Source organism: Staurois parvus, unplaced genomic scaffold (assembly GCF_062004578.1).
Source record: "Staurois parvus isolate SC_StPar_1 unplaced genomic scaffold, SC_StPar_1.0 ptg002229l, whole genome shotgun sequence".
In the NCBI taxonomy this organism is placed as follows: Eukaryota; Metazoa; Chordata; class Amphibia; order Anura; family Ranidae; genus Staurois; species Staurois parvus.
Genome location: NW_028320025.1, coordinates 183,840 through 206,724, shown reverse-complemented (window position 1 = coordinate 206,724; position 22,885 = coordinate 183,840). Strand labels below are relative to the sequence as shown.

Below are 22,885 nucleotides of genomic sequence, written 5' to 3'. Positions count from 1 at the left end.
AAATCGGCTGTTTCTATGGACCTACAAATGGTGCGAAATGCGAATGAAAATTCTTAGAAAAGACTTTCGAAAAAACATTCTTTTGGAAATCGACTCGTGTATGGCTGGCTTAATTTCTTTTTTTATTATATTTCTCACACGATTCTCCTATCATTGATTAGAAATTTGTTTGTTTTTCAAAAAAGTTTCAACATGCCCGAGAACTCAAATTCAATGGTGGAACAAAAATCGGGTATTTCTGTGGTCCACTAGTGATGCAAAATTAGAATTAAAACTTCGAAAGAATTTTCTTTCGAAAAAAATTTCTAAGTTCAACCCGTGTATGGGCGGCTTAGAGGAGAGGGAGCAGCAGTGAGCGGTCTTTATTACAGAAAACTCCTGCACAGAGACTAAAGTCTCACACTGATTACTGCACAGATCTGGAAGAACACAAAGCATACCAAGATTCAAGGAACAATACACAGGATGAATATATTCACACAATATTTCCTTATCCCCGAGTTCAGCTTTAATGTATTTTCTTTTGTTTGGACATAAATCTAATGTGTAGTTTGTGAAATGTCAGCTTCAATCATACATGACTCAGACCGGTCATCTTCTATTCCTCTGTATAGGTGATCGTCTGGTGGGTCAGATTCTGCTGGATGAACTCGGACACTCACTGACTCCGGAGCTGAGAGGTAAAAAAAACAAAACACATTATATCTTATAAAACACGGGATCAGATTCTGCTGGATTCTCAGAATGAATGAACTGCAAGTCCCAACAGTCTTAGCGGCCATGGGCTTGCAGTGTTCAATGAACTACCACGGCGCTCCACAGTTCAATGATGATTCCTGTCAGTATATCTGCTTGTCTGTACACCCTGTACATGCCTGTACATCCCATGCACTCCATACATCCTGTACACTCCATACATCCCGTACATCCCCTACATCCAGTACACCCCGTACATCACATACACCCTGTACATCCCATACATGCCTGAACATCCCACACACTCAATACAACCCGTACATCCCATACACTTCATATATCTTGTACATCCAGTACACCCCATACATCCCCTACATCCAGTACACCCCATACACTCCGTACATTCTGTATATCCATAACACCCCATATACCCAGTACACCCCGCACATCCCATACACTCCATACATCCCGTACATCCTGTACACCCAGTACATCCAGTACACCCCATACATCCTGTCAAGTACCAGGAGCACAGAGAGAGAGCACGCGAAGAAAGACAAACCGCACGGAACCCGACGTGCGGGCGTTTATTGAGGAGGTTTTTGGGGTACAGACAATAGATCCGTTAGTCCACAGATCCACACCAGACACAGCAACACAGTAAAGTTCTCTGGAAGGCAATATGGGACAATGGGGGGCTGATAGTCCACCGGGTTCAGTAGGACAGGGGAGTGGAGGTTTCCTGAGAATTCGGGTTCCTGGGGAGAATTGGGCTCAGTCTTTTGGGCAGCAATGGGTTAGTCCACTTACTAGATGTGGGGAGATTGAGGGTTACAGTCCACACAGGGTCAATCCACACAGGCAGCTCCAGGCAGCGAAGGGTTAAGTCTGCCAGGCTCACGAGCAACAGAGGAGAGATCCAGGCAGCAAGCTCACGGGGAACAAAGGGTTAAGTCCACACAGGGGAGAGATCCAGGCAACAGGCTCATGGGGAACAAAGGTTTAAGTCCTCCAGGGAAGAGATCCAGCAGCCGACCCACGGGGACAGCAGAAGGTTTCTCCACAGTGAGGAGATCCAGGCAGCGGAGAGTTAACCCACACAGGGGAGGAATTCAGCAGCAGACTGGCAGGCAGGGGAGCCAGTAAGAGGAGGGCAGGGGGACGGAAGCATGGAGGAGGCTGGCACGGAGCACAGACCTCAGTCACACTCAAACACCCGGGACCAGCGCCCTGCTCTGTCTTCAGTACAGAGCCGGACGCATTGCCGTGGTAACCCGAGACTTTGCGTCGGGTTACCATGGCAATGGGCCCCGCCCCCATGTCTACGGACCCACAAAGGGAACGCGGCCTTTGCTCCTGTCGGGCATGGAGCGCGGGAAGATGTGCACGAGGGGACAGGGAGGGGGGTGACAGGAGGGAGCCTGACTGTGGATACTCACAGCAGAGGGGCCGACTTTCTGCCACCCAGCCAGGGAAGCAGGATGCTCCCTCGGCAGGGGGCCAGATTGCCGGCGACAGGGGAGTTAGGGGCTGCTGAGGGGTGGGGGGTGGCAGGCAGCAAACCTGGAGGATGGGGGGCTAAAAGACCAGTTCCGTGACACATCCCCTACATCCAGTACACCCCTAACATCCCTACATCCAGTACACCCCATACATCCTGTACACCCCCTACATCCTGTACATCCCATACATCCAATACACCCCTACACCTCGTACATCCCCTATATCCCCGTACATCCCATACATCTAATACCATCCCGTACATCCAGTACACCTCCTAATCCCATACACCCCGTACATCCCATACATCCTGTTCACCCCGTACATCCCATACATCCAGTACACCCCATACATCCAGTATACCCTGTACATCCCGTACACACTGTACATCCCGTACCATCCCATACGGCCAAGCAGATATTTTGACAGGTCTGCAGGAGACCTGCATGATATCAGAGATCTACTGATCGCCGGTGTAATGCTTTCCAGGCTCCTTTGGACAATAATAATAAATACACATTTGTTTACCTGCAAAAAAATGTGCATTTATTATTTTTGTCCAAAAGGTGAACTTATCCTTTAACTGATCAAGCTGAAGTTAGAAGCTGATTGGCTCCCATGCACAGCTGCACCAGATTCTGAGTGCTCCAGTTTTAGTAACTCTCTCCCTATCATTTAACGGGACAGCAGACACAGAACAAGTAAAAATACAAATTTAGGTAAAAAAAATGCATATACAGTGAAGGAAATAAGTATTTGATCCCCTGCTGATTTTGAATGTTTGCCCACTCACAAAGAAATGATCAGTCTAAAAATCGAAAGGTAGGTGTATTGTAACACAGAGACAGAATAGCAACAAAAAATTAAAAAGGAATGCATGTCTTACAAATTATGCACTGATTTCCATGTTCATGAGAGAAATAAGTATTTGATCCCCTATCATTCAGCAGGATTTATGACTACCAGGTGTCTTTCATACAGGTAACAAGCTGAGATTAGAAGCAGTCTCTTAAAGGGAGTGCTGATAATCTCATTTTGTTACCTGTATAAAAGACACCTGTCCACAGGAGCAATCAATCAGATTCCAAACTCTCCACCATGGCAACGACCAAAAAGCTGTCAAAGGATGTCAGGGACAGGATTGTAGACCTACACAAGGCTGGACTGGGCTACCAAACTATGGCCAAGCAGCTTTTTTTTTTTTTTTTTTAATATTTATTGATTTTTCAGATAAACAAGTTGTACAAACATACTCTTTAAAACATTAAACACATTGTTAAAACATTTATCATTTCAGTTCCCCCCCACCTATATACCACCCCCCCCCCCCCCCATCCAACCCCTCACTCCCTCTGCTCTGCTTTTCCCATTCCTTTCTGGAGAACCTAATCCCTATAAAGGAAGAAAAAAAATATAACCCTATTATTCTATGTTAGTCCCCCATAAACTCTATAATTAACTTTGACTTTTTAAATGCCTACCATTTGTTCCATCTTATATGGTGACTCTCCATCTTATCTTCATTCATATGGTAAAGTTCCTCCAAATTACATATTTGATCCACTCTGTCAACCCAATTTTTTATTTTTGGCGCCTCCTGTCTCCTCCAGAACTTGGGTATCAATCCCTTTGCTGCATTCAAATAATACAATAATCCAGATTTTTTATATTTCTTGACTGAAAGCTTGGTACTATGAAAAAGGCAAGTCTCTGGGTCTAATATAATATCAACCTCTGTAATTTTCTGAATCAAACTTACTATTTTCTCCCAATAGTCTTGTATTTTAGGACACTCCCACCATATGTGATACATTGTACCTCTACCTCCACATCCCCGCCAACATAAAGGTGAATTATCTCCACTCAATCTATGTGCCACACTCGGTGTAATATACCATCTTGCCAAACATTTATAGTTAATTTCTACCTCCTGCATATTTATAGTTCCATGGATTAATCTATACATTTTCTTCTGCTTTTCCACATCTATGATTACTCCTATATCCCTTTCCCATTTTTCTATATATGGAGGTCTTATATCTCTGTTTCAATTGAAAATAATGCCACTCATCCATTCTCGTGAAAACTTCTCCCTTTTTTTTCAATTCCTTAAGTGAACTCATTTCCTCCCCCACCAATATATCTTTTAATTGTGCATTTTTCTTCTTAATCCACTTCCCTGTGATACCTTCTTTACCCAGGGAGAAAAACTCTGTAGACCCTTACGGCATTAATAACTAATTAAATTCCCATCCCATCTGTTTGTGTAAAACATCCCAAACTCTTAAGACATTTAATGTGAACAAGCTTGTGCTATCTGCTAATCCTCGGTACTGTGAAGGTAACCATACAATTCTACTTAAATTGGTATTACTTAGTATATTTTCTATTTTAACCCAGCTTTTCTCCTTTGCTTTATATGTCCAGTCAAAAATTCTCGCCATTATTACCAAGTTATAATATCTTTTCAAATCTGGAACTCCCAATCCTCCTTTCTCTTTATTTCTACATAAAATTTCATGGCTTATTCTTGTTTTTTTATTCCTCCAAATAAATCTTAACTTTTTTTAATTGTTCTAAAATATACTTCTGGTATTGTAATTGGTATCATTTGAAATGTATATAAAATTTTTGGAACGATCACCATTTTTATCAAATTTATACGACCTATCCATGACGGGGTTCCCCCTCCTAATTTCCTTAGTTCATCCTTGATCTCATTTAACAATGGGATATAATTTAATTTATATAAGTTCTTGGAGGATACAGTTAATTTTATTCCTAGATATTTTAATTCCTTTTCTCTCCAAACAAAGGGGAATTCCTCCTGTATCCTATTTTTCTCTCTATTTGGAAGGTTTATATTTAAAATCTCTGTTTTTGTTGGATTCATTTTTAAATTTGATATCTCCCCATACTCTTTCAGTGATTTCATTAAATTTGGAAATGTTATCCTTGGGTTTCCAACATAAAATAACATATCATCTGCATAAGCTGCCACCTTATGCTCTGTGTCTCCTATTCATATTCCCTTTATATCCATATTATTCCTTATTGTAGTCAATAAAGATTCTAATGACAAAACATATAGAAGTGGAGACAGAGGGAATCCCGGTCTTGTTCCATTTAGCGTCCCAAAATACTCTGATAAATCCCCATTAACCATGATTGCTGCAGAGGGTTGACTATATAACTTCCTTATCCATTCTCTCATTCTATCTCCTATCCCCAATACTTCCAATGTATCCCCAATCTACTCTATCAAATGCATTTTCAGCGTCTATAGAGTACCACCGAGGGGTTTTCTCTTTTCTGCTTTTTTGTATGAGAAACAGAGATCTCAGTCCGTTGTCTCTACCCTCTCTCCCTGGGACAAAGCCTACTTGATATATGTGTATCCATTCTGGCATTAGGTCTTTCAACCTGTTTGCCAGAACTTTTGCGTATAATTTAGTATCAGTATTCAATAAAGAAATCGGTCTATAACTTGAGCAATGAGTAACATCCTTACCTTCTTTATGAATAAGAACTACATGTGCTTGTAGGCATTCCCTCCTCATCTCCATCTCTCCCCCCAATGCATTTGTATATATCCTCAATTTAGTACTAATAGTTCTTTATATTTTTTATAATACCTCAAAGTATATCCGTCTGGACCTAGACTTTTCCCAGCTGTAGTACTTTTTAGTGCTAGTTGTATTTCTTCCTGCGTTATTTCTAATTTGAGGGATTTTAATTGTTCCTCGCTTATTTTCGGTAATCCTGCATTTTTTAAATATGTCCGTCTTTTTTCTATTTTTCCTACTCCATCTTTATTTGTAGAACTATGGTGAGTGATATTATATAGATTGCTATAGTATTCTTTAAACACTTTAGGAATATCTTTAGTTTAATACACTAATTCTCCTTTGGGGTCTCTTCTTTTCTCTATATAGTTCCTAGAATTTTTTTTCTCTGAGCCCTCATTAAATACTTTCCTGGCCTGTCTCCCCATCTATATCTCTCACTTATTATTTTATTAAGTACTCTTATCTTCTTCCAGAAAATTGTTTAATTCTTCTCTTTTATTTATTGCCCTCTGCATAATCTCTTTTGTTACTTTATATTTATGTGTCTGCTCTAACTCACAGAGTTCCCCGAGAAGCACATTCATTTTTTCTCTTCTTTCCCTCTTCTTCTTTGCTCCAATCGCTATTAGGATTCCTCTAATATAGGCGTTATGAGCCTCCCATACCGTTGCTACAGACACATTCCCTAAATAATTTTCTTCAAAAAATTGCTCTCTTTTTTAATTCTTTTATCCGTCTCTTGATCCAGGAGACGTGTCTCATATAACCTCCATACTTTTCCCCCATTCAGCTCCTTTCCCCATAATAACTGCATTGTAACGGGAGCACGGTCCGATATTGACATCACTTCTGTTTTTACTTTGACCAGAGCCTCAATAAGTTGATGTTCCAACAATATATAGTCCAATCTTGAATACATCTCGTGTGCATGGGAGTAAAACGTATAGTCTCTGTCCTTCATATGCTTAATTCTGCATATGTCTACAAGTTGGCATTGGAATATCATTTTTTTCAAGGATCTCAAAGACCTACTTTCCTCTCTCTGCTCAGGCGACATTATATCTATCTGAGGATCCATACAGAGGTTAAAATCTCCTGCCACAATTAGACTACCTTTTTTGAAATCCATTAATTTTTTCAGAGTATTTTTTAGGAATATCTCCGGTTTCTTATTCGGGCAATAAATATTTGCTAATGTACAATCTATTTCTTATAATTTTCCCTTCAGAAACAGAAATCTCCCTTCAGGATCTACCAATCTGTCCTCCAACTTAAACCTTATATTTTTCGCAAAACCTATTGCCACTCCCTTGGCTCTTCTAATTGGGGAATCTGCATAGAACCATATCCTGAATCTCTTCCCAGGGCTATTTAATCCATTAACATTATAAGTCACTAAATGTATATCTTCCATTTTTCTCCTATCCTCTCCTCCTTCTCATGTCTCCTCCTCTCTTGTCCATATCCTCCCCTTCGTTCTCCAGACTAATATACAGTCAGGTCCATAAATATTGGGACATCGACACAATTCTAACATTTTTGGCTCTATACACCACCACAATGGATTTGAAATGAAACGAACAAGATGTGCTTTAACTGCAGACTGTCAGCTTTAATTTGAGGGTATTTACATCCAAATCAGGTGAACGGTGTAGGAATTACAACAGTTTTCATATGTGCCTCCCACTTGTTTAGGGACCAAAAGTAATGGGACAATTGGCTTCTCAGCTGTTCTATGGCCAGGTGTGTGTTATTCCCTCATTATCCCAATTACAATGAGCAGATAAAAGGTCCAGAGTACATTTCAAGTGTGCTATTTGCATTTGGAATCTGTTGCTGTCAACTCTCAAGATGAGATTCAAAGAGCTGTCACTATCAGTGAAGCAAGCCATCATTAGGCTGAAAAAATAAAACAAATCCATCAGAGAGATAGCAAAAACATTAGGCGTGGCCAAAACAACTGTTTGGAACATAAAACTTAAAAAGAAGGAACTCACCGGTGAGCTCAGCAACACCAAAAGAACCGGAAGACCACGGAAAACAACTGTGGTGGATGAGCGAAGAATTCTTTCCTTGGTGAAGAAAACACCCTTCACAACAGTTGGCCAGATCAAGAACACTCTCCAGGAGGTAGGTGTATGTGTGTCAAAGTCACCAATCAAGAGAAGACTTCACCAGAGTGAATACAGAGGGTTCACCACAAGATGGAAACCATTGGTGAGCCTCAAAAACAGGAAGGCCAGATTAGAGTTTGCCAAACGACATCTAAAAAAGCCTTCACAGTTCTGGAACAACATCCTATGGACAGATGAGACCGAGATCAACTTGTACCAGAGTGATGGGAAGAGAAGAGTATGGAGAAGGAAAGGAACTGCTCATGATCCTAAGCATACCACCTCATCAGTGAAGCATGGTGGTGGTAGTGTCAAGGCGTGGGCATGTATGGCTGCCAATGGAACTGGTTCTTTTGTATTTATTGATGATGTGACTGCTGACAAAAGCAGCAGGATGAATTGTGAAGTGTTTCGGGAATATTATCTGCTCATATTCAGCCAAATGCTTCAGAACTCATTGGACGCTTCACAGTGCAGATGGACAATGACCCAAAGCATACTGCAAAAGCAACCAAAGAGTTTTTTAAGGGAAAGAAGTGGAATGTTATGCAATGGCCAAGTCAATCATCTGACCTGAATTCGATTGAGCATGCATTTCACTTGCTGAAGACAAAACTGAAGGGAAAATGCCCCAAGAACAAGCAGGAACTGAAGACAGTTGCAGTAGAGGCCTGGCAGAGCATCACCTCACCAGGGATGAAACCCAGCGTCTGGTGATGTCTATGCGTTCCACACTTCAGGCTGTAATTGACTGCAAAGGATTTGCAACCAAGTATTAAAAAGTGAAAGTTTGATTTATGATTATTATCTGTCCCATTACTTTTGAGCCCTTAACAAGTGGGAGGCACATATGAGAACTGTTGTATTTCCTACACCGTTCACCTGATTTGTATGTAAATACCCTCAAATTAAAGCTGACAGTCTGCAGTTAAAGCACACCTTATTCGTTTCATTTCAAATCCACTGTGGTGGTGTATAGAGCCAAAAAAGTTAGAATTGTGTTGATGTCCCAATATTTATGGACCTGACTGTATCTCCTACGATATTGCAGAGACTTAAACTACCTTCCCACCCCCCCGTACCCTCCCCCCTCCCCTCTACCCCTTCCATCCACCCACCCCCCCCTTGGCTTACTTTAAGCCTTGGAATCTGATGAGGGAAAACCCTACCCATGATTCCTTGTTTGGGGTGAAACTCTCAGCATGGCCACCTCCCCTTCCCCTGGACAGATATCGTTCCTGGCTTGAAGGGGCCATTAACTGAGTCTCCACGGATCGCCAACCTGCTCTATCCCCTGTGTCCCCCCTACTACCCCCCCATAGATCTACCTTGGGGGATGGAGACCTGTGAGGGACAGTGGGATTCTGACACACCCCAGCGAGATCTTAGGAAAAAGGAAGGGAGAGGAGAGAAAAAAACAAAACAAAAACACACCACTACTCCAAACCCCTCTCCTTTCTCCCATGATCTCCCCTGTACATCATCCTAAAACTTCTTCCAAGATGTCTGTTGCAACCCACCTAGACCCTGTTTACCCTTCTCTAACCCCTTCTGACCATCCCTCAATATTCACTTTCTGTAAGTCTAATTTTTCGCAAAAGTCACTATAATCTTCAGGGAATCTCAGCCTTGCCGACCTTCCATCTTTCCACCCGACTAGGCATGCTGGGAAACCCCAATTATATTGAACGTTTTTATCTCTCATATGATTTAGCAATGGTTTTAATGCTCTTTTCCTTGCCAGTGTCTATGGGGAAATATCAGGAAAATTTGTATAACTGTTTATTCAAATTTTATTTCAGTGAAGTCCCGCAACCCTTTCCATGTCTGCTCCCCATCTCCAATGTCCTGAAACCTAGCAATCACATTTCTGGGACTTTCTACTGGAATTCCCTTTGGTCGTCTGACCCTGTATACTCTTTCCATATTTAAACAATCTGTCTCTCATTTTCCCAATATTGGATTGCAAATCTTTTCCAGTATCCCCAATAAGTCCTCTTCCTGCTCTTTTTCTTCTGATAGGCCTCGAAACCTCAGATTATTCCTTCTATTGCGATTCTCCTGGTCCTCCATTTTAAATATTAATTCTCTTTATTCTATCCGCCTTTCTTCTGCTTGCATTTCCAGCTTTCTAATTTATTATATATTTTTCTTTGTTCTTTTCTCTATTTCTTTTATTCGATATAATATATGACCCAAATCGTTTCGAAGATTCCCAATCTCCTTCACTACCATCTCCATTTTTGCAAACATTTCTACCAGATCTTTTTTTAAGAGAGTATGGGCTGAGGGCCTTTCCCATTCCTCCTCTCTTTGTTCTCCTGTGCTCTCCATACTCAGGCTTTCTTTAACTTGGTTCTCTTCAAAACCCCCAAATGACAACCTGGAATATTCACCACCGATACTAATGGAACTTTCACATTGGTTCTCCTTGGTTTGCGACTCTGGGCTTCTTCTCCCTTGTACCGGCAGGTACTTTTTTTATTGTAGAGGAATTCACACTTACTTGGGGTGTTTTAGAACCACTCCCTTTAGTCAGTCTACTTCTCATTTTTTCTTGGGAGTTTACCTCTTTATTTTTCTTTTTTTTCTCCCTTTCTCCTCCTTCCCACTTCTTCCTCCTTCTCCTTATCCTCTTAACCTTCAGGGTTTTACCCACTGTGACCCTTAGAGTCCTCTTTATCTTTCCCACACAGCAGGATCACTAAACAGTCTCTTTTACGCCATAAATGATATTATACTTTTAGGTTTTAATACAGATTGATGCCACTTAGTAATGTGATAAATATAGTGGATGGCCCCTTTAATCCATACATCCAGAGGGCCCCTTTATTTTATTAGTGCTTCTTCGGACAGCAAACACTTAATATAGTTATATGTTGCATATATATAACAGTTCATAGGTATATATTATTTATTCCTGCTGCAACTCACCCTCCTGTTTGGATTTCTTCTGTGTTGCTGTCCTCCTCTTCCACTTTAAATTGTGCTTGGCTCTCCTCTCGTTCCTGTATCCTAAGCACTTTTATTCTCTCCAGTGTGTTCTGAGGAGAGCTATTGAACATGTTTGGTGTGAGTCTGCTGTATAGGACTTGGTGTGGATCTGCTGTATAGGACTTGATGAGAGTCTGCTGTATGAGACTTGGCGTGGGTCAGCTGTATAGGACTGTATCAGACTGGGTGCGAGTCTGCTGTATAGAACTTAGCATGAATCTGATATATAGGACTTGATGCAAGTCTGCTGTATAGGACTTGGCGTGCGTCTGCTGTATAGGACTTGGCGTGGGTCTGCTGTATAGGACTTGCTATGGATCTGCTATATAGGAGTTGGTGCGAGTCTGCTTTGTAGGACTTAGTGTGGCTCTGCTATATAGGACTTGATGCAAGTCTGCTGTATAGGACTTGATGCAAGTCTGCTATATAGGGCTTATCATGGGTCTGCTGTATAGGACTTAGTGCAAGTCTGCTGTATAGTGCATGACGTGGGTCTGCTGTATAGGACTTGGTGTAAGTCTGCTGTATAGTGCATGACGTGGGTCTGCTGTATAGGACTTGGTGCAAGTCTGCTGTTTAGGACTTGGTATGGGTCTGCTGTATAGGACTTGGTGTGGGTCTGCAACATAGGACCCGACATGGCTCTGCTCATAAGATACTATAGCATTGCTTACCAGGGAATAACCCTTTTAACAGGGCAGAAGAATTCCACCTCTCTGGCAAGACTGTACTCACACAGAGCAAGTCAGAGTTGAGGGCTCCCTCTGCGGGCACAGCACCACGGCTGGCTTGCACTGTGCATACAAAACAAACTCCAATCTGTCTTCCTGTACCTGCCGACATGGAAGCAGGACGGATTTGCTGGGTATCAAGTGCTAGACTTTGACAAACCAACAACAGTTATTGAGGCACAGTATACAAAAATGTCCAGCATGCTGGAAAATGTATGCAAGATACATTTGGCAAATAATGCTACGGAGGGTCTTCACCAACAGACTTGTGTGTGTTTTGTCACAGCAGATGGAATACATGCCTTGCCTAGGGGCTGACCTTAGATCCCCAGGCTCCGGTCCCACTGATGCTACCCATTTATACCTCTGTCCTGTGCCAGCAGCTCCTCTAATGCAAAGGCAGTATCCGGGGCAGCTACGGGTTCTTCCATGCTCTCCGGCTGTTATAGCAGTCACATTGGCTGATTATAGCAGTCACATGATTAGGAGCCCTCACCACCTCCCATTTAAAAAATAGTGACTGCTCAGTCACGCTGGTAATGCTTTCCGCACAGAACAGAGGTGCACCATAGATGCATATGTGTGACGCATGGACGATACAGCCCACCCACCTCGCTGGCACACATATACATTAGGTAATTGAAAGTGGCCAACACTCTTGCTTTTATTATTTTATATTCATAGGAATTCTTGGTCAAAGATGCATTTTTTATATCTGGATCATAGTATATCATTACAGTATATTCACATTTTATTAATTTAAATTATATTGAGGTTACTGTAGAGGATGGGGGTGAGTCCTTTTTTGTACTTCTCCTAGCATACAAAGTGCAGTATTGTGGTTGGTTGGCATGGTGAAAGGTAGGAGTTCCTGAATAACGTGGCTTTTAGTGACACAACTTTTCAGCTTCCAGCATCATCTCCCTTTGAAGCTTATAGTATTCAAACATGAAATCTCAGAGCTGCAAAAAGTGCTGTAATTAGCTGGAGGTCCTATTCTGATTAATGTCTGCATAGTAAAGTATCTCTAGTCAGGTGTGATCTCACCTGAGAAATCCTGGAGCCAGAGATGCCAACACTAGCCACAGAGTATAGAAGAGGCAGCATAGGGTACTTATTGCGAATATGTGGGGGGGACACATTGAACTTTGAAGGGCGGAAGAGGCAGCCTCTGACAGCACCCCTTCCACTGGGAGTACTGCTTATACTTTCTCAACTACTATTTTCACCTGAGTCAAAAAATATTTCTATTATATTCCCAGATATTCAGGAAAAGCACAAACATCATCTGATGAAGAAGACTGAGACTCTAGTGGAGCATAGACCCCCAGGAACTACCCTGGAACCACAAAGATTCCTCATCAATGAGCGTTATGTGAACCTGATTGTAGTCTCCACTGATCAGTTCCGGCAGCGTCCCCAGAATGAGCTAATACAGACCGGGGTAAAACATGAGGAATGCTTGAAGGAAACACAGACTGGACTGGAACATATTTCCCCCAATAGGCTGTTCCAATGGATCCACCAGTTACGATGTGTACCACATGCAGTAATGGTGAGCGGAGTGCCAGGAATAGGGAAGACCACACTGATGCAGAAGTTTGTCTATGACTGGGTGACCGGAAAACACTACCAGAGATTTGCCTTTGTCTTCTTCTTCAGATTCCGGGACCTTAATAGACGGGGAGAGGTCAGCTTTGAGGAGATGATTCTTCAACAATATCCACATCTGGAGGGTCAGATTGGAGAGATTTTACAACATCCAGAGAGACTTCTGTTTATATTTGATGGATTAGATGAAAGTATTCACCAAATGGATTTCAGATCAAGTAAACCGTCCAATCAAAAACAGAGAACACATTTTGGTGAGATTGTGGTCAGTTTGGTGAGGCAGAGACTTCTTAAGGGTTGCTCTGTACTGATGACCAGCCGCCCAACCAGACTGACATCAGTTAATACCGATGTTTTCCAGAGAATAGCGGAGATCGTGGGATTTCTCCATGAAGACAGACGGACCTTCTTCAATAATTTCTTTGAAAATGTGGAATGGTCAGAGAAGGCTTTTCATTATGTGCAGGAGAATGACACGCTGTACACTTTCTGTTATATCCCAGCATACTGCTGGATCATCTGTACAGTGTTATCAATGTGCTTCAGAGCCCAACCAACAATCACCGATCAGCTGATGACATCATTACCCAAAACAGTGACACAACTCTTTGTGACTTTTGTCTCCAACATTCTGGCCAATCACAGCCAGAATACAGATGGTGCTCACACTGCCCGGGAACTGCTGACATCTATGGGGTGGATGGCAGAACATGGCGTCATGAATCACATGATTGTATTTGATGAGCGACATCTGGACTCATTCAATGTGAGAAATGATAAACATCTCTTTTCATCTTTCCTGATGGAATCTGGTCACCCTCCTGATGTGGATTTCACCTTCTTACATCTCACTCTTCAGGAGTTTTTTGCTGCTTTAGTCTATTTCATTGACTATAATCCTGACAGATTACAGGAAACACTTGATGAGGCTGAATCTTACAAAGACGGCTGTGCCGATATATTCCTCCGTTTCCTCTGCGGTTTCTCAGACTCTTCTACTAGATCCATGTTAAAGTCTCATGTGGGAGAATTGTCTACTCAGGCTGCCAGACATATCATCACCTGGATCCAGAAGAAAATAGCAGAACAAAGACCTGACACATCTATAAAAGGCAACAGAGATCTTCTTAATGTATTCTACTATCTCCATGAAAGCAGGAATAAGGCTCTGGTGTCACAATGTATTGGATCAAACAACATTGACTTTTCCAAGGTCCCCCTCAGCCCTCTGGACTGCTCTGTGCTGTCCTTTATCCTTCAATCCTGCAGAGAGAGAGAACTAAAGCTACATTCATGTAATATTCAGAAAGAAGGATTGAGAAAACTTGTACCAGCTCTACACAACATCAAGAGTCTGGGGTAAATATTAACTATGAATAATAAAATGTTCACAAATTTTGCCAGAGAAATTATTATTATATTGGATTTATATAGTGCCTACAGTTTATGCAGGGCTTCACAACATAAGGGCAGACAGCACAATTACAATACAATTTAATACAGGAGGGATCAGAGGGCCCTGCTTGTTAGAGCTTACAATCTAAGAGGGCGGGTCGAGAGATACAAGAGGTAATAACAGTGGTTGATGGGCTGATGGACAAAATACATGTATAGTTGTTAGGTGGGGGCAGGATAGGCCTCTCTGAAAAGATGAGTTTTCAGGGATCATCTAAACGTGGACAGAGTAGAAGGTAGTCAGCATTGGGGAAGGGAGTTTCAGAGGATGGAAGCAGCTATGGAGAAGTTACAAATTGTTGGTGCTTCTTGTTGTCGGTTATATGTGGACTCTATAGGTATCTGTGTGAATGTATTAGATTGTTGCATCAAATGTACAGATGAGTAGAGGCAGAAGAATCTGATCTATGGGATGTCTGTGTTAGACAAGTAGCAGTGACACCATTGGTCGTGTCTGTGGGGTCTCTGCTCTGACCTTAAAGAGTTCCATGAATCTTCAGTGTTATACAGTATGTGACCCCAGCAGGAAAGTCTCAATCCATTTATTGATAAGATTACTGCATAATCAGCGAAGAAGATGAGTTAATTGAAATGCTGGTTTCAATCATAGTTATAGAGTGAATGCGGATATAATTTTATATTTCAATGTTTTTATTACTTTATAAACACAGTTTAAGACAGGAGCAACAAAACACGCCCATGCAGGGTATATCAATTGCACATAAAAAAAATTAAAAAACAGTGCTCTAACACCAACAGAGCAAAAGGTGCGCCCACGCAGAGGCTATCAATGGCACATAAATGACAAAAACATTATTATAACACCGACAGTAACTCAAACTAAAGGCAGCTTTCCACTGCCACACCAAAAACAAACAGAAAAAGAAAAGGAAAGAGGAGTACAAAAAGAAAAAGATAAGACCAAGAGCAGGGGTCCGAGAATGCCAATACCAAGCAACATCACAACCCCAGACTAGCCGGGGGGAGTGTGGGAAAGGCATATTGCAACCACGGCTCCCATATTTTCAAACAATTCCTTTGGGAGTCGTACAGATACTGAACATCTGTTCATTGAGCATCATAGTGGTCATACGGTCCCGCACCCCCTGAAGAGGGACAAACGGGCTCTTCCAGGCCTGAGCAATTGTACTAGTGGCCAACAAAAACAAATAGGAAGCCAACTTCTGCTGATGAGCCAAGAGGCCCGGTATGGGACAATGAAGCAAAGCATACCAAGCATCCCAGCGTATGGAGAGATGGAACAAGGTGAAAAGGAGGCCAAACATACGAGACCAAAAATGAAACAGTCTCGGGCATGACCACCAAATATGCAATACATCACCACGATGGCCACAACCCCAAAAGCATCGATCACTGCAGGCAGGGTTCGACTGGGCCAAACGAGCCAGAGCCCAATACCAACGAAACAATACCTTGTATGCCACCTCCAGCGTGGTCGTATTAAATGAACATTTAGCTATAAGCGGATTATTCCAGTCCTCCAGATCCATAACTGCCCCCTGGTTTCACTCCTACTGAGCGACATATGAGAGAGAAGTATACGTCGAGCGTCTGTTCAAAGCTGCATAAAGAAGGGAAATAAGGCCCGGGGCGCCCCGGACGCTGTTGGCAAAGCAGTTCAAAAGGCAGATGCCAATGTCGCAATTGAAGGTAACAAAAAAATTCTTCCGGAGGGACATCCCGTGACTCCCGAAAAGAATTCCAAGTGAGGAAGGACCGAGAAGTCAAAAAGTGTCACACCTGGGAAAAAACCATTGGCTACCCACCAAGAAAATGCCCTTGGTTGATCTAAACCCAGTGGGAAGAGAGGGTTGTTAATAATTGGGAGCAAAGGTAGGAAAGGTGACATCAGGCAACTGGAGTAATGTACCGAGTCCCACACCTGTAAGCCATGGAGCAAAATCGGACTTAGTGCCATAGGGCAGGGGGAAGCCATAGAAGCGTTGATGTCGCAATAGGGGCACAATTAGGTAGATCCAGCAGGACCCAGAGAGGAACGTCTGAAGAAGCGTGCAAGATAGACAGCAGGGCAATCTGGCTCGTCTGATAATACTTAGTTACATTAGGCACCCCAAGACCACCCTGGAGTCTATGAACAAAACGCGTATTTCTGGAGACTCTGGGGCGCTTATCGGCCCAGATAAAATGCATAATCTTTGCCTGAATCAACCAAAGAAAATGAGGAGGAACCCGCACTGGGAGGGTGCAAAAATAGTATAACAATTTCGGCAAGATGGTCATTTTCACTGAATCACCGCGTCCTATCCAAAATCAGATACATTACAATCGGTCTGGAGCACTAAAGCCAGCGGTTCAAGTGCCAGGACAAAGAGTGCCGGGGACAGGGGGCAGCCCTGTCTCGTCCCTCGCCAAATAGGAAAGGGATCTGAGAAATATGCAGCATATTTAATGGAAGCCGAAGGGGAAGAACACAAAGCTTGAATCCAAGAAAGAATAGAATCCCCAAAGCCCTAACGAGACAGCACAAACTGCAGATATTCCCAGGATAGAGAATCAAAGGCTTTATATATGTCTAAGGACAGTAAGAATCCCGGGATTTTCCGCTGTTGTAGAAAATGTATAAGATGGACCACCTTATGAACGTCATCACCCGCCTGCCTCCAAGGGACAAAACCTACTTGGTCCTTGTAGATTAGACTACGCAAATATTTATTGATACGAAAACGAAGGATCTTGCCCAATATCTTCAGGTCTTCATTAAGAGAAATGGTCTGGAAGGCTTGCGGTTCCTGCACATCGGTCGTTTTAGGAACCATGGAGATATAAGCTCTAAGCGCGTCCGGAAAGGGCAAAGAGCCCTGTTGTAACTCATTGAAATAGTCAGCCAAGAAGGGTGCCAACAGGGTTGCAAATTTTTTATAATAGAGACCGGAGAAGCCATGGAGACTTGGGGCCGCGGTGGACAGTAGAGATTTGATAGCTTGGAGCACTTCCGATACAGTGACACCGGCGTTGAGGGCCATCTGAGCTGCCTCGGATAATCCAGAAAGTCGGAGATCTTGGAAGAATGCCTCTGCCTGAGCCACAGGGAAGGGATCTGGTTTAGCGTAAAGGCACAAAAGGAAGTCTGCAAAATGGGAAACAATCTGTTGGGGATTAGAAGTACAGCCACCCGGGGGGAAGTTGCAATCGTATCAGATTATGGGGTTTTCCCACAGAATTGAGTTTCCTGGCCAGCATCGGACCCGGCTTATTAGCACAGAAATAAAATTTGTGTTTGGTCCAATGCAGGGCCCGCTCCACCTCCGAAGAAGCAAGTAGGTCCAACGCTGCAGACAGAGTTTTTTTATTTTTTCTTAAACCAAAAACCACTGAAAATGTTGAAAAAAAAAGGTTTTTTTTTTAGTTTTTGTTATAAAATTTTGTAAATAAGTGATTTTTCTCTTTCACTGATGTGCGCTAATGAGGCTGCAGTGATGAACACTGATAGGTGGCACTGATGGGCATTGACAGGCATCACTGATGGGCACTAAAAGGCAGCACTGATATATGGCACTGATAAGCGGCCCTGACTGGCACTGATATGTGGCACTGGCACTGATGAGCACTGACACAAGGCACTGATGGACACTGACAGGTGGCACTACTGGGGATATACTGATCATCGGGGCACACTGGTCATCAGTGCCCATGTCCCCTCCGCGGAATGCCGATTACCGGCTCTCTTCTCCTCAAGAGCTGTCAGTGTGACAACTCAAGAGGAGAGAAATGCCAATAACCGGCATTTTCCTGTTTACATGTTATCAGCTGTGATTGGACACAGCTGATCACATGACCGAGCCAACATCTTCAGCTCTTTCCATGGATCGGTGATCCGATGTGTCCGAGGGACACAGCACACCGCTGATCGCCGCGCGCTTACTGAGTCGTGTATGCGCAGTGAGAATGGGAGGACGTCATATGACGTCCTCTCAGAACGAGAGAACCGCCTTGTGCCAATCATTGGACTATATGGCGGGCGGGAGGTGGTTAAAGTATGTGCGTAAGAAAGATTCTATTTGTTGGCAGGTAACCTGAGCAGATATAATTTTAACACTTTCATTGCCATCTTTGCATTTTTTTACACACATTAAAAATAATGTTTGGCCTGAAGATTAGTTAAACCCCCCCCAAAATTATAGATTTTCTGAAAGTAGATACCATGGAGAATAAAGTGCAAATTATCAGTAAAAAATACTCGAAAGATGAGGTTATGTTACATCAATAGATACCCAACATGTCAAGCTTTAGAATTGTGTACACCCACAAAATGAAGATGAACTTTGGTACACTATACTTTCCATAGGAGACACTTTATAAGCCCTGACAGGTCATCACTTTAGAGTCAAATGTGAATAGTGGCCATAGAATCATTGCTCTTTTTCTAGTGTGTGTGGTGATATGTAACACATAATGTAATCTATGTTCTTCTATGTAGGCTGCCCGATAGGTGTGCTTACACTTGTGTGTACATGGGGGCAGTGAGGGGTCAAAATTTTGGGGGTTTCTAGGTGCTTGGGTGCTATTTTTTTTTTCTTCCTTTTTTTCACTAAAACTTTATATCACGTTTGTCTTCTGTGTGATACAGGTTCTCCTTTGTGACAGGTTCTCCTTGATGAGACATTAGAGGTCTATCAGAGCCCTCACCTGCCCTTGATTGAAGCTAATGGAGTGCAGATCAGCAGAAACTGGAAGTGACATTATATGCATTGCTTACAAGTACTTAACAGCCAGTGAACGCATGTCTCCCTCCTTTTCTTGTCCCATGCCCTTAGATAGGACAACAGAGCCTGGGAAACATGGTACATACAGGGCCACAGTTCTGGGGGTCACAAAAAGCAAGCTATACAGCTGCCTCATCACTTTTATCGGCAAGCTGGTTTGTAGAGTCAACACAACATACAGGGATATGAGTTTTAACACGCTACACACACACACACACACACACAAACACACAGAGATTGAACTGGATGGACTGGTGTCTTTATTCAACCTCACCAACTACACTATATTGCCAAAAGTATTGGGATGCCTGCCTTTACAGGCACATGAACCTTAACCACCTCTCGCCCGCCATATAGTAATATGATAGGCGCAAGGTGGTTCTCTCGTTCTGGGAGGAAGTCATATGACGTCCTCCCAGTCTCACTGCGCATGCGCGGCTCAGGGAGCGCGCAGCGCGGTGATCGGCAATGCGCTGTGTCCCTCGGACACAGCAGATTACCGATCACGAAAAGAGCCGAAGATGTTGGCTCGGTCATGTGATCAGCTGTGTCCAATCACAGCTGATCACATGTAAACAGGGAAATGCCGGTTATCGGCATTTCTCTCCTCTCGATCTGTCACGCTGACAGAGGAGAGGAGAGCCGGTAATCAGCTTTCCGTGGAGGGGACATGTACACTAATCATCAGGGCACTGATGATCAGTGTAGCCCCAGCAGTGCCACCTGTCAGTGTCCATCAGTGCCTTATGTCAGTGCTCATCAATGCCTCATGCCAGTGCCCATCAGTGCCACATATCAGTGCCTACCAGTGCACATCAATGCCACATAGTGTCCATCTGAGCTGCCTTTCAATGTCACCCATCAGTGCCAGTCAGTGCTGTCACGGATCCACGGTCGCCGCCACCAACATGCGACAATCGCACGACCGCGACTAACAGTAATACATCACGCCCACGGCGTCAGACCCCAGACCTTCTCACCAAACTCGTGACTGAAGGACCGGCCGATCTAAAACCGCGGTGTGACGCGCGTAACAAGGCCCCACCCAGCTGCACCCTGTACAGCGATTGTCCAGCTAATGGGCTACAATCGGTGCCTGCAGCCTGAATGCGCTTGTTACTGGGTCGGGTTAATTACGCAACTAACCCTCTGTCTGCCACCACCACTTCTGTTTTAAAAAAAAGGAGACTGGGAAACTCCCGTTATCAAATATACACTATAATGATTGAAAAGTCACCTGTCCAATATGGTCAATTGGGCAGAGAATAAACAAACACAGTAGTGTCTCTTCAAAAGGCAGGAATTCGAAATTGCAGGTAAGCGCTTAAAAACAGTTTAACACTTTCAGAAAGAAAGATTTATTACTAAAAGTGTCAAACAGGTGCAATAAAATATTTACAAAGATGTCACAAAAATATATATATATGTATATAAAGATACAGCAAAGAGGTAATGCGAAAGAAGTTACAAGGATAAGTTACTTGCCAATTTAAGCCTTAGTTTGCAGATTCAAGTTGCAAAGGGTCTCCCCAGGTGGTAGATTGATGTTACGCTGGGAGATCTGTGTTAAGCTCTAACTCTCAGGCTTGTCTGCCTGCCTCTCTTAAAAATCCCTCTCAAAGGGAGGGGGGCTCTGACTATAGTTTTGGGAGTGGTCATTGGGAAACTCTGAAATAAACTAACAGCTTCATATACCATGATATGAAACATATGTTCCCTTACTGCTGGTCAGTTTGATGATGTGTGGGCTTGCACAGTTTTGGGTCAATGCTTCACAGCTCTCTGAAAAAGGCTGGCCTTATCAGAACGTAGGTGAGAAAGGTTACAGTTTCCCCAGACTGCTGGCACCACCAGGAATGCTTCACCTGGTTGACCCACACCATCTGTCAGGAGATAATGTTTGCCTCTCAGGGCTGGAAAGGGGGGGAAGTGAGGAATGATCAAGGAATACCTCAAATAACAGAACAAGAAAAAGGAGAACTCCGCTTCCAACTCTGATGAGCTAGTTTGCTACAAGTGCCATCAGTGCTGCCTTTCAGTGCCCATCAGTGATACCTGTCAATGCCCATTAGTGCCACCTACCAGTGCCTCCTCATCAGTGTCCATCAGTGCAGCCTATCAGTGCCCATCAGTGCAGCCTCATTAGCGCACATCAGTGGAGAAAAATCACTTATTTACAAAATGTTATAACAAAAACTAAGAACATTTTTCAAAATTTTCAGTGGTTTTTGGTTTAAGAAAAAATAAAAAAAACCCAGAGGTGATTAAATACCACCAAAATAAAGCTCTGTCACAAAAAAAATGATAAAAATTTCATATGGGTACAGTGTTGCATTACCGCGCAATTGTCATTCAAAGTGTAACAGCGCTGAAAGCTGGAAATTGGCCTGGGCAGGAAGGGGGTATAAGTGCCCTGTAGGCTAGTGGTTAATGGCCCCCCAGTCTTAGTCTGTAGGGTTCAATATTGAGTTGGCCCCGCCCTTTGCAGCTATAACAGCTTCAACTCTTCTGGGAAGGCCGTCCTTAAGGTTTAGGAGGGTGTCTATGGGACGGTTGAACCATTTTTCAAGAAGCACATTTGTCAGGTCAGGCACTAATGTCGGGGGGAGGAGGTCTGACACGCAGTCTCCGCTCTAATTCATCCCAAAGGTGTTCTGTCAGGTTGAGGTCAGGACTGTGCAGGCCAGTCAAGTTCCTCCACCCCAAACTTGCTCATTCATGTCTTTATGGACCTTGCTTTGTGCACTGGTGCGCAGTCATGTTGGCAGGAAGAAGCCATCCCCAAACTCTTCCCACAAAGTTGGGAGCATGAAATTGTCCAAAATGTCTTGGTATGCTGACGCCTTAAGAGTTCCCTTCACTGGAACTAGGGGGCCAAGCCCAACCCCTGAAAAACAATTCCATACCATAATCCCCCCTCCACCATACTTTACACTTGGCACAATGCAGTCAGGCAAGTACCATTCTCCTGGCAACCAACAAACCCAGACATGTCCATGAGATTGCCAGACAGAGAAGCGTGATTGGTCACTCCAGAGAACATGTCTCCACTGCTCAGGAGTCCAGTGGCAGCGTGCTTTACACCATGGCATCCGACGCATTGCATTGCACTTGGTGATGTAAGGCTTGGATTCAGCTGCTCGGCCATGAAGCTCTGTACATACTGTTGTGTTAAACTGAAGGCCACACCAAGTTTGGAGGTCTTTAGCTATTGACTCTGCAGACAGTTGGCGACTTCTGCGCACTGTGCGCTTCAGCATGCGCTGACCCCACTCTGTCATGTGACGTGGCCTACCACTTGGTGGCTGAGTTGCTGCTGTTCCACTTTGTTATAATCCCACTAACAGTTGAGCATGGAATATTTAGCAGCCAGGAAATGTCCTGATTGATAGAGAGGAGGGATGAGTAGCAGCCTGGGTGCAATAATCAGGAAGTCAAATTGTGGTCAGGAGCGGAGAGGCTCTACAGGC

At 43.4% G+C, this 22,885-nt stretch overlaps 1 protein-coding gene across 1 annotated transcript in view; it reads left to right on the top strand.

The window, feature by feature from the left end:
- LOC149431509 (NACHT, LRR and PYD domains-containing protein 12-like) overlaps positions 1-22,885 on the top strand; it is a 62,628-nt gene that overhangs the window by 16,973 nt on the left and 22,770 nt on the right. The window contains exons 4-5 of the mRNA XM_089665526.1: positions 615-680; positions 12,867-14,574. Coding sequence (XP_089521652.1) covers positions 615-680; positions 12,867-14,574 — 1,774 coding nt within the window. The remainder of the gene's footprint in view (positions 1-614; positions 681-12,866; positions 14,575-22,885) is intronic.